This window comes from Eurytemora carolleeae, unplaced genomic scaffold (genome assembly GCF_000591075.1).
Source record: "Eurytemora carolleeae unplaced genomic scaffold, Eaff_2.0 scaffold3, whole genome shotgun sequence".
Taxonomy (NCBI): Eukaryota; Metazoa; Arthropoda; class Copepoda; order Calanoida; family Temoridae; genus Eurytemora; species Eurytemora carolleeae.
In genome coordinates this window covers 208,429-223,002 of record NW_019397377.1, presented here as the reverse complement: position 1 = coordinate 223,002, position 14,574 = coordinate 208,429, and the positions used below count along the sequence as shown (strand labels likewise).

Genomic DNA, 14,574 nt, shown 5'->3' with positions numbered 1-14,574 from the left:
TAAAAATTTGTTTTATTTATACAATGTTCGCCAGTCTTCAAATACCTCCTACATACATTTGGGACTACGTCAAACTAAAGTATTTTATATTAAAATCTTATATTTTTTTAATTATCACTTCACTTATTGTAGAGCTATTGAGCAGAACAAACATGTTTCGAGTTTCCAAAACGTCATTGGATAAAGGAATTGAGTCTTTGCAACAAATCCCAATTTTCTAATACCTTTATATCTACAACCAAATTATGTTAACCTCAGATATTTCAAACTTTGATTGTTTGATATAACAGAAGTCATAGTTTGAAATATCTAATGTATACAATATTGGGTTGTTAAGGGATTTAAAACCAGAGTTTGTGGCAAAGACTCAATTCCTTGTTTTTCTCATATTTATGTGTAAAATAAAAACTTGAGGGGTCAAGAGCTCACATTGTCAAACCACAAATTTGACCTTCTCGTTCTGTCTGGTTCCATGTACGACGAGGCATAATTAATAAATTTTTATTTATGCAAATTTTGTAATTTTAGTTTCATTGTTTCCATATTTGGAATGGTTTAGTTTTTTTTAATTATAACAAGTAATCCGCAAACTTTATCATTTATATATTAAACAATAACAAAATTTACAATAAATATTAAAATCTGCATGTGGTACTAGTTTTAACATCTTTAAAAAAAGAATAACTAGACTTTGCATTGCAAATAAAATGCATACATATATGCAAACGATTGCAAAGAAATGCATTTAAATGAAAAACGAATATTTAATATTATTAAAATTCTCTGGTAAAAGGAATAGAAAAGCTCTTTTTTATTATTGCAGATATGTTGTTAAAATAGTGAATTGAGAAGAACTAATGTTTGCATAGTTTTAACAGGTGTGTGATTGACATCATTTAGAAGAATGTCGACGTGATTTTTAGGCGACCTTTTATTCAAAAAGTGGCATGTCCGATTCACACAGGTTCCCGAAAAACCTCGTCTCGGTAAAATTGATTGAGATATCCTTGTTCTTCTGTCTAAACATTGATAGTCCTTGAAAAAAGTAGTATTGAAAAATGTAACACATCTTATTATTTGTCAAAAACAAAAGTTCTTAATTTATAACGATTTGTCGACATTTTGTAAACCTTTCTTAAACAATTCATTATAAAACTACGGGAAGAAAATGAAATACAATAGAAAACTACGAGTCAATGCCAGCCTATGCCATTCAATTGAATACGTTTTACAGAAACATTAAATAGAAAAAAAGTGTTTCCCATTCAGTTAATACCTTTATTTATGTTTCAGAGAAGATAAAGAAAGAAAATAATTTAACATTAAACATTTAAAACTTTTACATGACTGAGTTTGGTCTAGGATAGGTCATGACAGTATAACACATCATACATGCGTCGAAATAACAATTCTGCAAACCTGAAAAAATATCTAACTATCTGGAATTAGAATTTATATAATTTCTTTTTACTTAGAAGTCAATCTGTAATATGTAGAATCACAAGGAAACATCTCCCTCGCAATATTTATGAATTATTTCTTCTCTTGTTAATCTTCTTGGGCCTCGAGGCTTACCAAGGAAAAGGTCATGAGACAGTCTCTGCTCCTGGCTTGTGGATCGACCTGTGACCGGGGATAGCCTCCGCTCTTGACTTGAGGTTCGAGAGTAGTCCGGAGACACCCTTCGCTCCATGCTTGAGGATCTAGGATAGACTGGAGATGGTATTTTTGCCAAACCTGCATCTTCCATTTCATGATCAGAAATGCCGGGCTCCATCTCTAATTCCCTATTTTGTTTCCGGACTCTTTGCCCCGGCTCTGCTGGATTTCTAAACTCTGTTACTCCCTCGTGGTCCGCTGACCCACGTGGTTCTCTCTGCACACTAAAGCTCTGATCATGATTGGCCTCTCTATCAGATTCTGCACCTGGATGAACCTCAAGACCTTGATCATAGCCCTCCGAGGCTGGAAATCCTTTAGCTCGAGTGAGGATATACCGCTCAAAATATGGATTTAGCTCGTACTCAGTTTGATTAATTGATTGATCTTGATTGACCCTGTCCTCCACTGATTGATTACTACTCTGTCGAGATCTTTCTTGATATCTGTACTCTCGAACCTTAATAATCATAAACTTAAAGGGAATGTGCAAATGTAATTTGACCCTCCCTTTCATGTGGGATTTCCCCTTTAATCCTTTATCAGATCAATAATATGAAAGATTTTGTAGTTTTTCTGACGATAAAAGTGTTATTTTTCGCAATTCAACTTTACAACTTTTTACGAGAAAATCATTAAGGATTTGAGTTTTTCTAACAAACTCTGATTTTCTAATACCTACATTTTTTCCACCTGATTGTGTACACCTTTGATATTTCAAAATTGGATTTTTTCATCTAACAGAATTCATAGTTTGAAATATCTAGGGTCTGCGGCATTGGATTACAAAGATATAGAGATTAGAAAATCATAGTTTGTGACAAAGACTCAATTCCTTTGTAGAAAGAACAGGAATAAGGTTTTCAGGGTACGGACATGTCCCTTTAGAAATTGTGAGTTAGTTTAAATTATTTTTACAGTCTTTCAAATTATTTTTACAGTCTTTCAAATTATATTTTGTTTCTATCATATATTATTTGCAAATTTATCAAAAGGGCAGGAAAAAGTAAAAACAAATATTTCCTAGAAGATGCAAATCGCAAAGTCTTGTACAAATTCTCTACGAGTTTTGTACATATTTTAAACATTTTTTCATAGATTCTGTAAAAGTTTTGTGCAGATTTTGTCGAAGTTTTGAACACTTTTTTTGCAGATTTTGCCAGTAAGATGTAAATATGATGTGAATATTTAGAAAACTCTGAAAACTGTAATTAATGGATTTTAATCCAAGCTAGTTAAAAAAGATTTGGGTCGAAATAATTTAAATCAGGTTTTTTATCAATAGATTGGACAGGGAAAATATAGTCTAGATGTGTTTTTTCGCAATATCACTCTGCATAATGGTTTTTGTATGCAAAAATATAATTTTTTCTTTATAAAAAAATTCTTGTTTTTTATGATTGGTAATTAAAAGGCGATTTTTTGTAAAATATATATTTAAAAATTTGTTTAAAACTATTTAATTTATATTAAATCTATCTAACTAACCTGTGGGTCAATAGTTACACTTTTCACACTAGCCAAACTTCGACTACTCCTGTAGATAGATAGATAGATTATAGATAGATAGATAATTAAAAAGACAGATAGATAGATAATAATATACGTATATAGATAGATAAATAAACTTATAAAAAGATAATATTAAATGAAAAAGAAAAAAAGAAACAAATAAGAAGGAAAAAAAGGAAATGAGAAAAAACATTCAATAATAAAAAAAACAAAGATAGATAAAGCATATTAATCTCACAAGATTAAGGAATCCTTCATTTGGCATACATATCACGTTTTCCTCAAGTAGTCTGTATTTATAATGTACTGCTTGCTCAGGTTAGCTGAAGTTCGGCCCGGTACATAAAATGAACTGGAATGTACCGTGAGAAAAAAGGAAAGAAAAAAACAAAAGAAAATTTTAAATTAGTTAAACGGATAAAGCAATCTTTTCTAACCTGATTGTGTCGTTGTGTGATTGTTTGTCTGTGAATGAATGTGTGCGTTTGTTCCTTCTTGTTTTCAAGTTTGCTTTACTAAAACAACAATTATTGGCAAAATATGTAATAATTTTGTTCAGGGTCATTTCTATACAAGGATAGGTAATATCCAAGATAACACAAATAGAAAAATATTTATAGGCGTGCGCAGGGGATGGGCTATGGGGGCTCAGCCACTCCCCCCTCCCACCTTCTGAATCAGTTAAATCGATGGTTTCTTGAGGTTTTTGGTCCCCAATGTGCGATGAGCCCCTCCTAGAAAGAAAACATATTTAAGCCTCCCCCGGGACAAATTTTTAAAAACGCCCCTGAAGCGAATGTAGTTGTTTGGTTCTCTTTTTTTCATGCCTACATTTAATCAATCGTACAACCATTAAATCATATTGCTGATGATTCATAATAATGAAAATAATTAAAATCATATTTCTATATAGACCAGTCAGGAGTTAGGACCAGTAACATGATTCAGTATAATGAAAATAATTAAAATCATATTTCTATATGGACCAGTCAGGAGTGAGGACCAGTAACATGATTCAGAATAATGAAAATAATTAAAATCATATTTCTATACTGACCAGTTAGGAGTCAGGACCAGTAACATGATTCAGAATAATGAAAATAATTAAAATCATATTTCTATATGGACCAGTCAGGAGTCAGGACCAGTAACATGATTCAGAATAATGAAAATAATTAAAATCATATTTCTATATGGACCAGTCAAGAGTGAGGACCGGTAACATGATTCAGAATAATAAAAATAATTAAAATCAAAATTCCTTTTAGTAAAGTTGGAATAAATGGATTATAGAATTATAAACACAAAGTTTAGATCGATAACCTTGATAATTTGTTGTGAATAATAAATATTTAAATACACAGGTTTAAAAGTGATCTTTAAATAGACGTTTATGAAATTTGATTTAAGTCTTCACAATAATATAAAGGTTGCAAGCTCTCAGGCAAAATTGCTATAAGAATTTTGCCAATTACTTCCAAAAAATAAAGATTAAAAAGGACCGTGCAAGGTACTAATGCAAGGAAAGTTAATTGCAGTTGCGTATACTCTGCGTACATATTGAAACCAGTTCTCTTTGGGCGGAATTTGTAAACAAGAATAGATGCATCAGTGTTCGTTTAGTATCCGAGGAGGTTAAAAGCATTACATTTTGATAATTTTAATTTACATATATATTCCTGTAACCAGAATATTTCATTGATTTTTATGTAAAAGATGGATCCAATGTCAGGCTTCGACATCCGTCTTGCGTTTGCATTACCGCCCGGAGACAGTACACTGCAGGACAAAAGATGCGTACACCTCTGAAATAACTTTCCTTGCATTATAACCTTGGACCCGTAGATTTAGAAAATGTACTTATCTAGCACTACAAAAAAAGTGAGTTATAGTAAGGTAAAATAAAAGGCCAAAACTTTGCAACACTTCAAAGTAGACCAAAATATGAAAAGTCGTTCAACTTTTCATAGTAGTCTGGATCTATGTTTCTTTACTATTCGTGGAAAACCTTTATCTTTAGACATTAAAATAGTAATTATTCCTTGAGAAAAAAAATGTAAAACTTTGGAATTTTTTTTAGCTTGTTTTTTCCGAGAAGAAGGTTTTTTTTTGACACTCGTAGTTTAAACAAAAATAATTTGAAAAATTAAAAACTTTTGTAAGGGGTAAAAAATGGTAGATATTTTACCTTAATCTCGGTAGTGATTTGTACTCAATAACCTCCTTGGATGAATTATTAGAGTCAGTATCAAGTATGTACTCCATACTTCTGGATCTAGATACCTGGACATTAAATAATTAATTGATTTTCAAATATCTATATAAAAATTTGGCTTTTCTGTTTGTCCTCCTATCAATTTTGACTGATAAACCCCATCAAAAATTTGATAGAGTTTAATTAGATAGAGTTTGTAATTAGCAATACCTAATTATAGAACTGACTATAATTACTATTAACTAATTAGTATAGAGTGTACGCGTAAGCGTGTGTACTGTGGGTACTGGGTATTCGTAGACTACAATTTCAAACTCAAGGACACTAGAGAGAAATCTGACATATTGAACATAACTCGTTGGAATCCTTCGATCTCTTATGAACGAAAAGCTACAAATTTGAAATACTTAAGCTATTAATACTTGGCTTTAAGGACGCTTCGCGCCCATCTTCTATTACAAAAAATAATTGTGACTCAATCTGAGAGCATTTTACTATGTACAATATAAAACTATAACAAAAAACCTTCCTGGGGTAATGTGAGTTGCCTCAAAATGTTGGGCCCAATCGGTTCAGCCGTTTTGACGTTTATTGGTCAAAAACAAACAAACGAACACCCAGACAAGCAAAGTATATATATAGAAGTAAAGAAGGAAAAGGATTTTGGAAATGGTAATTCAATATAATTGATCTTTGATGCAATAAAAGGGATCTCCGATGCAATGTTTAGGGGGTTTATCCGATCCAATATATGGGGCTAGCTCCGACAACCTTGATTTTTGTTGAATATATAGAAGGGCGAGAAGTGAAACATTTGTCTTATTCATTTAGAACTTTTAAAACAAAATCATAATTTTCTAAATTTTGAATTTTTATTTGTACGAAATAAAACCCATACAACTGTAAACTGTGGAATTTAGGAGAACCATTGTCAAACTCCAGTTTATGATTTTTAAATACTCCATGAGCATGAAACACGGCAGCTGTGCAGTGTACACAGGCCCGATTTACTCAATAAATTGATTTTAAATTTAATTAAACAACTATTTGCTGTTTAATCGCCCAAAACTAATCTCTAGATGCGTATTGTGGTGATTTGCAGTTCACTGGTCAAAAATATATAAAGTTGGTGTTTAGCGGAGAACAAAGCTTATATATATAATGTAAAATGGTTAGTGTAAAGTGTTACCTGGTTAGAAAGGTTCGGAAGACCAAGATTCAATGAAAATTCTTGAACTTTGTAATGTTTCGTGGGAAGCTCTGTTTTATCAATATCATTCATGGATCTAAACAATTTTAATAGATTATTTTTTTAAATCAAAACGTAAAATTTAAACGCTGATCATGTTATGGGAACTGTAAAGTGTTTTTTTACTGTTTCGCAAACGCAATACGATTGGTAAATAACTATCATTTTGATAACTATCATTGCACGCAGATTTAAGCTAGTTTGGTCGTTTTCCTATCAAGCTGTGATCACAATTTTATTTTTTACGCAAAATATTTACCTTTTTCTCTTTAATATTTTTATGTCGGCCTATGCCTTTAAAATGGAATGGTATATAAAACTATAGAAAAAAGGCGATTCAATTCAAATCTATAGAAGAAGCTGAATGCATCTCGCCAGCCGGTTTGTCAAATAGATGTTTGAAAAATTTTCTAAGTAACACGTATGAATAAAATGGAAAAAAACAGGTCATCGTCGCGCCATTCAGTCGATTTATCAATAATGACCCAATTTGTATAAGATTATTTCCGAAAATTAAACTATATATTTTATATGCAAGAATCACTGTATACGTATTATTAGAACCGTAAATCAACTCAAGGTGAAACTAAAACAATGCCAAATAATCAACTAACCTCAAACTTGTCCTGCTGCTCAAACTTGCCAAACTTCTTGTACTCTTCACAGTACCACTCTGACATTTCCGCGGGGTGCTACTTTTTATACTTGATGTTGAAGACCATCTAGCGGCAGTTTCTGGAATTAAAGATTTTTCCGCGCCCTGTCTGATAAACCACTGATCCACCAGTATCCACAAGAAAATAAATAATATTCCGAACACTAAAACAAAAAATTTAATTAAATAATGAAAATTTTTAAAAAATTAAATAAAATATATAAGAAAAGTAACGAACCTATAAGAAATAATGACAAAGCAGCTTTCAAATAATCTTTTTCCTCCACCAGAATGGTGTAGTTGATTATCAAATAAAGGCCTAAAATATATCTATATAATTTGTTATTTAGATATTTATGTTTATACTGTGGAAGACGATGCCTGGCCACGTNTGTTTTTATTATTACTATTACTATTACTATTTTTAATTCATTTTTATTGGTTCAGAGTTCTATTTTCCACTCTCTATATAATGAAAGTTTGATAGAAACTTAAATTAAAAAATTGATTTTAGATTTGCAACTTTGTTTTAAATGTTAAACTTATTTGATTTTGACATTAAATTATATTTGCATAGCCATTTTAATTTATATTGATTTAGTAACTTTTCTTGTGCTTCAACTTTAAGCTAAATATAAAACTCTTAAAAATATAGATTAGAATAAATTTAAGATTGAAAAAAAAGTTTTTGCTAAAATTGTTGCTGTTTTGATAAAAGGTACTATATTGATACTTGTATTGATGTTATGATGAAAAGTACCTTCTACTAGGGCTGGGCAAAGTTCCGTTAACGAAATGAGGTTTTCGAAAATTAACGGAAGAGTCCGGTAAAGAGCGGCAAAATCCTTTAATTTGTTAAATTGTTAACGAAACGGATTAGCCGTTTTTGAAAAAAAATTAACGGTTAAAAACGTTAGCTAAAAAGCTAAAAACGGTAAATTTCGTTATTTTCTGATTAAAATTGCATGACAATTTTTTAAAGATTGAAAAATTAACGCGTTTTGATGTTTTTAAATGTCGTCATCTAAGTTTGTAGACCGTTAACGAAAATTGTTTAGCCGTAAATGACGTTAATACTGTAATATACCGTTAACGGCTGTGTCGTTAACGATTTTTTTAACCGTTAATAAAATTTTTTGGCGCTATGTTAGTTTTTTAATAACGGTACCATTAACAATTGTTGAAAATTTTCCATTGACGCCGTTAGTAAAATTGAGATTGTTAACTAACAGTAATTTAAAAAAGAACTGAAGAAACGTTGTGTTGTTGTTATGATGAAAATTACCTGCTACTAATGATGTTGTTCTGATAAAAATTAGTTGCAACTAATGTTGTTGTTATGATAAAAATTATCTGCTACTAATGTTTTTGTTATGATGAAAATTACTTGCTACTGATGTTGTTGTTATGATGAAAATTACTTGCTACTGATGTTGTTGTTATGATGAAAAGTACCTGCTAGTAATGTTGTTGTTATGATGAAAATTACTTGCTACTGATGTTGTTGTTATGATGAAAATTACCTGCTACTAATGTTGTTGTTATGATGAAAATTACCTACTACTAATGATGTTGTTATGATGAAAAGAAGTTGCAACTAATGTTGTTGTTATGATAAAAATTACCTGCTACTAATGTTGTTTTTATGATGAAAAGTACCTGCTACTAATGTTGTTGTTTTGAGGAAAAGTACTTGCTACTGATGTTGTTGTTATGATGAAAAGTACTTGCTACTGATGTTGTTGTTATGATGAAAAGTACTTGCTACTGATGTTTTTGTTATGATAAAAAGTACTTGCTACTGATGTTGCTGTTATGATGAGATTGTTAACTAACAGTAATTTAAAAAAGAACTGAACAAATGTTGTGTTGTTGTTATGATGAAAATTATCTGCTACTAATGTTTTTGTTATGATGAAAAGTACCTGCTACTAATTTTGTTATGATAAAAAGTACTTGCTACTGATATTGCTGTTATGATGAGATTGTTAACTAACAGTAATTTAAAAAAGAACTGAACAAACGTTGTGTTGTTGTTATGATGAAAATTACCTGCTACTAATGTTGTTGTTATGATGAAAAGTACCTGCTACTAATGTTGTTGTTATGATGAAAAGTACTTGTTATGATGAAAAGTACCTGCTACTAATGTTATTGTTATGATGAAAAGTACTTGCTACTAATGTTGTTGTTATGATGAAAATTATCTGCTACTAATGTTGTTGTTATGATGAAAAGTACCTGCTACTAATGTTATTGTTTTGATTAAAATTACTTGCTACTGATGTTGTTGTTATGATGAAAAGTACCTGCTACTAATGTTTTCATTATTATGAAAAGTACTTCCTACTGATGTTGTTGTTACGATGAAAAGTAGTTGCTACTAATGTTGTTGTTATGATGAAAAGTACTTGCTACTAATGTTGTCATTATTTTGAAAAGTACCTGCTACTAAAGTTGCTGTTATGATGAAAAAATGAACTATTAACCAAGGAAGAAGTAGAAATCTTTGTCTAAACCAGTTAAAAGATGTAAATAAAAAAGTAAATAATTACTATTTTACACAACAATTTTTGACTTTAAAGCGAACTGTATTTCAAAAATATAAAAATGAAAAAAATGATTGTTTCAAAAGTTTATTGACCATGATTGCTTTGATTGCCGAATTGCCTATTACTCTAATTTTCTAATCCTGTTCGTCAAAAAAAAATTCTATAGTTTAAAACTTATGACTGTTTGATGGAGCAAGGGTATACAATATCAGATTTATCAGAAAATGGATTATATTATCATAATTTGAATGGAGTAATCAATTTCTTAATATAATTGATCATTTCTACTCTACTTGTAAACAGTTATAATTTTGACATCTGTAATCAAGTTCCTTGTTTTTACTCCTACAATGATAAAAAGAGATGTAATAAGTCCTAAGCAGGCCGTCACTAGTCCTGTCATACCAAACATTTTTAGTTTTGGAAACAAATTCTGCCTATTTGTTTTGAAATCTCAAAAATGAGATTCATTTAAGAAAAAAAAATCTTTGAAACATAAAAACATTATTAAATTATGCATTTCCTGTAAGAATATTTAAATAAAAATACTTTACAGAATCCTAGAAGCCAACGTAAAACTACTTCTGTTAGCTCATAATTTTGAATTTTTAAAGATAATGCATACTCATGAGACTTTATAATTTTTAAGGCACTTTAAACGCCGTATTTTATGGTTTTATCAAATCAAAAATTGAAATTGTTAAATTTAAAAAAAGTTAATTGTGAAAATGTATGTCCCTGAGACGAGAATAATGACCGGGGTTTTGTCTGAGGACGAGGTTGAGGCTGTAGGGAATACCTCGGCGAGGTTGGAGATCTCGATAACATTGACAACACCAACCTCATGCCTGGTAATAACATCTTTAAATATCAAATTCCCACACTGAACTAGACAGAAGGAGGTCAAAGGAATTGAGTTTTTGCCACTAACTCTAATTTTCTAATCCCTGTATCTTTATATCGTAGATCTTGGATATTTCAAACTTAGATTATTTGATTCAACAGAATTGATAGTATAAAATATCTAAGGTTTACGCCATCATGGGTTGCACAGATATTAGGATTAGAAATTCAGACTTTGTGGCCAAAACTGAATTCCTTTATGCGATTACTAGTACAATTTATTGTGATTCCGTAGCTATCTAGTTTTCATCTTACACACAAGTATCATGAAAGCAAATTTATCTGAGTCCGAATTTAATGAATTTAAGCCGCGTCTCAAATCCCCCAAACACCGGTTTTAATTGAGCGCCGGATTGAATTTTTAAAGATTGTTTACAATTTTAAGTGGAACCAACCATATATTTACCTTAAGCCGCGGCTCAAATTCTTTAAATTCGGCCTCTGATTACATAAAAGAAGTTTAAAAATATATGTTTTCTTCTTCAATAAGAGGAATTATGATTAAAAACATAAATTATTTCTATCTTACTAGCAATTTAACTTATTTTGACGGAGTAAAAACTATATACAACAGAGCTGTGAATAATATTTGTATCTATGTGTTTGTTTGTAACCATTGCTGAGATACGTAGAAACTTAATTAAAAATATTACATTTAGAGTTGGGCATTGTTTTACCCATTTTTTAAACATTTGGAATTTTTAAGCATTAAGGGGACTCAACAAAAATCTAAAAAGTTTGACATTTTTCAAAATTGTATTCTCTAGAAGTTTGCTTTGCAAATCTTCATTATGGGAGAAAATTTTCGCCTGACCGATTTTTAAAATTATTCGTCAAGTAACAATTGGGTTTGATTTGTTCAGGCTTTTAAATATTCACACTCAAAATTTTGCATAATTTAACAAAAACTTATAGAAAATTGAATTTTCACGTTCGTAAGACTTGGTAGATTTTTTTTAAGCTTAGCAATTGTGTAGTTTACTAGATAAATAATATAATTAATTGTACTCAAGTAATAGATTTTAGAAACTATGACAAAAAAGGTATTTTGGAAATATTAAAGGGACTGTTAGCGTAATATCAAGTATCCTTCCATGTAAAAATGTCCGATTAACAACGGTACCCTTAGGAGCTTTGTCTGATAAAGTAACAATTAGATCTGAAATTTTATAGTTTAGAAAACTAATTTTCTTCAATTGCATGGATTCTCAACAAAATTGATAGGCGCATTTCGACTGCAGGAAAACATTTAGGAATTATCATATTTAAAAACTTAAAACGAGAAATACGACAGTGTATCTTTCACATTCTTGACCAGATAAGGGTTTCAAGGGTATCGTTGTGAATCGGACATTGGCATTTTTGCATGCATGGTCACTTGAAAATACGCTTACAGTCCCTTTAAACTGATCTGTGGTTATATATATTGACATTTGACAATCAACTAAACTTATGTAATATATTTAAGAAATTATGATCGGAACAGTTTTTAAAGGGCATCATTGGAATTAAGTTTCTTTAAACAGATCTGATGTTATATATTGGCTTAGGTTATAGATTAGCATAATGTTAAGGCGGAGTATCATATAGTTCTACAGCTATGAAGGGTGGGGTCCAATTCTAGATTAAAAATCAATCAATCAATGAATATATTTGCAAACAAAACATTCCTGCAGATATAGTTTTCAATGGATTATTTAAGAATCGTAATATATAAGTTTGAGTCTACTAGTCTGTTTAATGTTCATGGTTTTGCTTTAATATTTTAGTCTACTAGTCTGCTTGATGTTTGGTTTGGCTTTAATACTTATAGTTTGTTTGATGTTTGGTTTGGCTTTAATACTTATAGTTTGTTTGATGTTTGGTTTGGCTTCAATACTTATAGTTTGTTTGATGTTTGGTTTGGCTTCAATTTCTGTCAACGGAAAATGAAGTTCATTTAGAAAAATGTTTGATTTTTCTAAATTTTGAAAACTGTTCAACAAAAACCCGCAAGGTTATATAGCGTTATAATGTACGTAGCAAACATGGTCGTACAAGTAAAGCATCATGGTCTCAACTAAAAGTAAGTTTTTACCTTGGTTGAAAAAGTAAATACCAAAGAATTAAACCTAAAAATTGAAAAACTTCATTATTTACAATGTTAATGATAATAATGACGATATAAATGTTATAAATAATATTGATGATATAAATGTTATTGATAATGATGATTGAATGATATTGATAATAATGATATGAATCAATGTTATTGATAATTATGTAAACATGAATGTTATTGATAATAATGATGATATCAATATTATCAAGAAATGCAGTTAGGATAAAAAAGAAAATATTTAGGATATAAAAAAAACTCTAGTTAGGATATAAAGAAAAGTAGTTAGGATAAAAAGAAAAGTAGTTAGGATAAAAAGAAAAGTAGTTAGAATAAAAAAAGTAGTTAGGATAGGATAAAAAGAAAAGTAGTATGGATATAAAGGAAAGTAGTTAGGATATAAAGGAAAGTAGTTAGGATATAAAGGAAAGTAGATAGGATATAAAGGAAAGTAGTTAGGATATAATGGAAAGTAGATAGGATATAAAGGAAAGTAAATAGGATATAAAGGAAAGTAGTAGGATATAATGGAAAGTAGATAGGATATAATGGAAAGTAGTTAGGATAAAAAGAAAAGTAGTTAGGATATAATGGAAAGTAGATAGGATATAAAGGAAAGTAGTTAGGATATAATGGAAAGAAGTTAGGATGTAAAGGAAAGTAGTTAGGATATAAAGGAAAGTAGATAGGATGTAAAGGAAAGTAGTTAGGATATAATGGAAAGTAGATAGGATATAAAGGAAAGTAGATAGGATATAAAGGAAAGTAGTTAGGATATAATGGAAAGTAGATAGGATATAATGGAAAGTAGTTAGGATAAAAAGGAAAGTAGTTAGGATATAAGGAAAATTAGTTAGGATATAATGGAAAGTAGTTTGGATATAAAGGAAAGTAGTTGGGATATAATTGAAAGTAGTTAGAATATAAAAAGTAGTTAGGATATAAAGAAAAGTAGTAAGGATATAAAGGAAAGTAGTTTAGATATAAAACAAGTAGTAGGATATATAGAAAAGTAGATTGGATATAAAACAAGTAGTAAGGAAATAAAGAAAAGTAGTTAGGATATAAAGGAAAATAGTTAGGGTATAAAACAAGTAGTTAGGATATAAAGGAAAGTAGTTAGAATATAAAAAAAGTAGTTAGGATGTAAAGGAAAGTAGTTAGGATATAAAGGAAAGTAGTTAGGATATAAAGGAAAGTAGTTAGGATGTAAAGGGATTAATGCATGACACAAGGTAAAATGGATTCTAACCTAGTGCTGTAAGAACGTATAAGACTGATTGAATGATACCAAGAACCACAATAAATGTAGTAAGTTGGCAACACCAAGACCGTAATCTAATCTCCATTTTGGATCACAGAGCTTTCAACTCTTTTGGAAGATTTCGACTCCTCTGAGTGGCTTTAACTGCCTCTGCCGATTTTCATAACAATTTTAATTACTTTTACATTTTTCTAAAATTAATATGTATTATAAATAATTATTCACAATTATGTTAAGCTCAAAAAAAAGAGTTTTAGAAGGTGATACGAGCACATCTCTGGCATGGGAGGACTTTGTTTCATTACAGCAATGACAATTTAATAGCAAAGCCACCTTTGAACTTGATTTGAAGATGGGGATATTATACATTTATTTCAGAGGGTTTATAGAAGCACATGCCATAATTAAAGTAAGTGTTACGTTAGATGTAAATATTTCATGTTTTCAATGGATTAAAGATGAGATAT

General features: G+C 30.0%; 1 protein-coding gene across 1 annotated transcript; it reads right to left on the bottom strand.

The window, feature by feature from the left end:
• Window positions 1-678: 678 nt before the first annotated feature.
• LOC111713938 (uncharacterized) lies at window positions 679-14,294 on the bottom strand. Its single transcript, XM_023488932.1, has 12 exons — window positions 14,096-14,294; window positions 12,823-12,856; window positions 10,581-10,690; window positions 10,175-10,238; window positions 9,736-9,803; window positions 7,529-7,609; window positions 7,250-7,454; window positions 6,576-6,672; window positions 5,360-5,454; window positions 3,609-3,686; window positions 3,148-3,196; window positions 679-2,119 (listed from the first exon to the last, which is right to left on the bottom strand). Exons 1-12 carry the CDS (start codon window positions 14,190-14,192, stop codon window positions 1,499-1,501), a joined length of 1,599 nt encoding a protein of 532 aa, XP_023344700.1. The 5' UTR covers window positions 14,193-14,294; the 3' UTR covers window positions 679-1,498.
• Window positions 14,295-14,574: the final 280 nt, after the last annotated feature.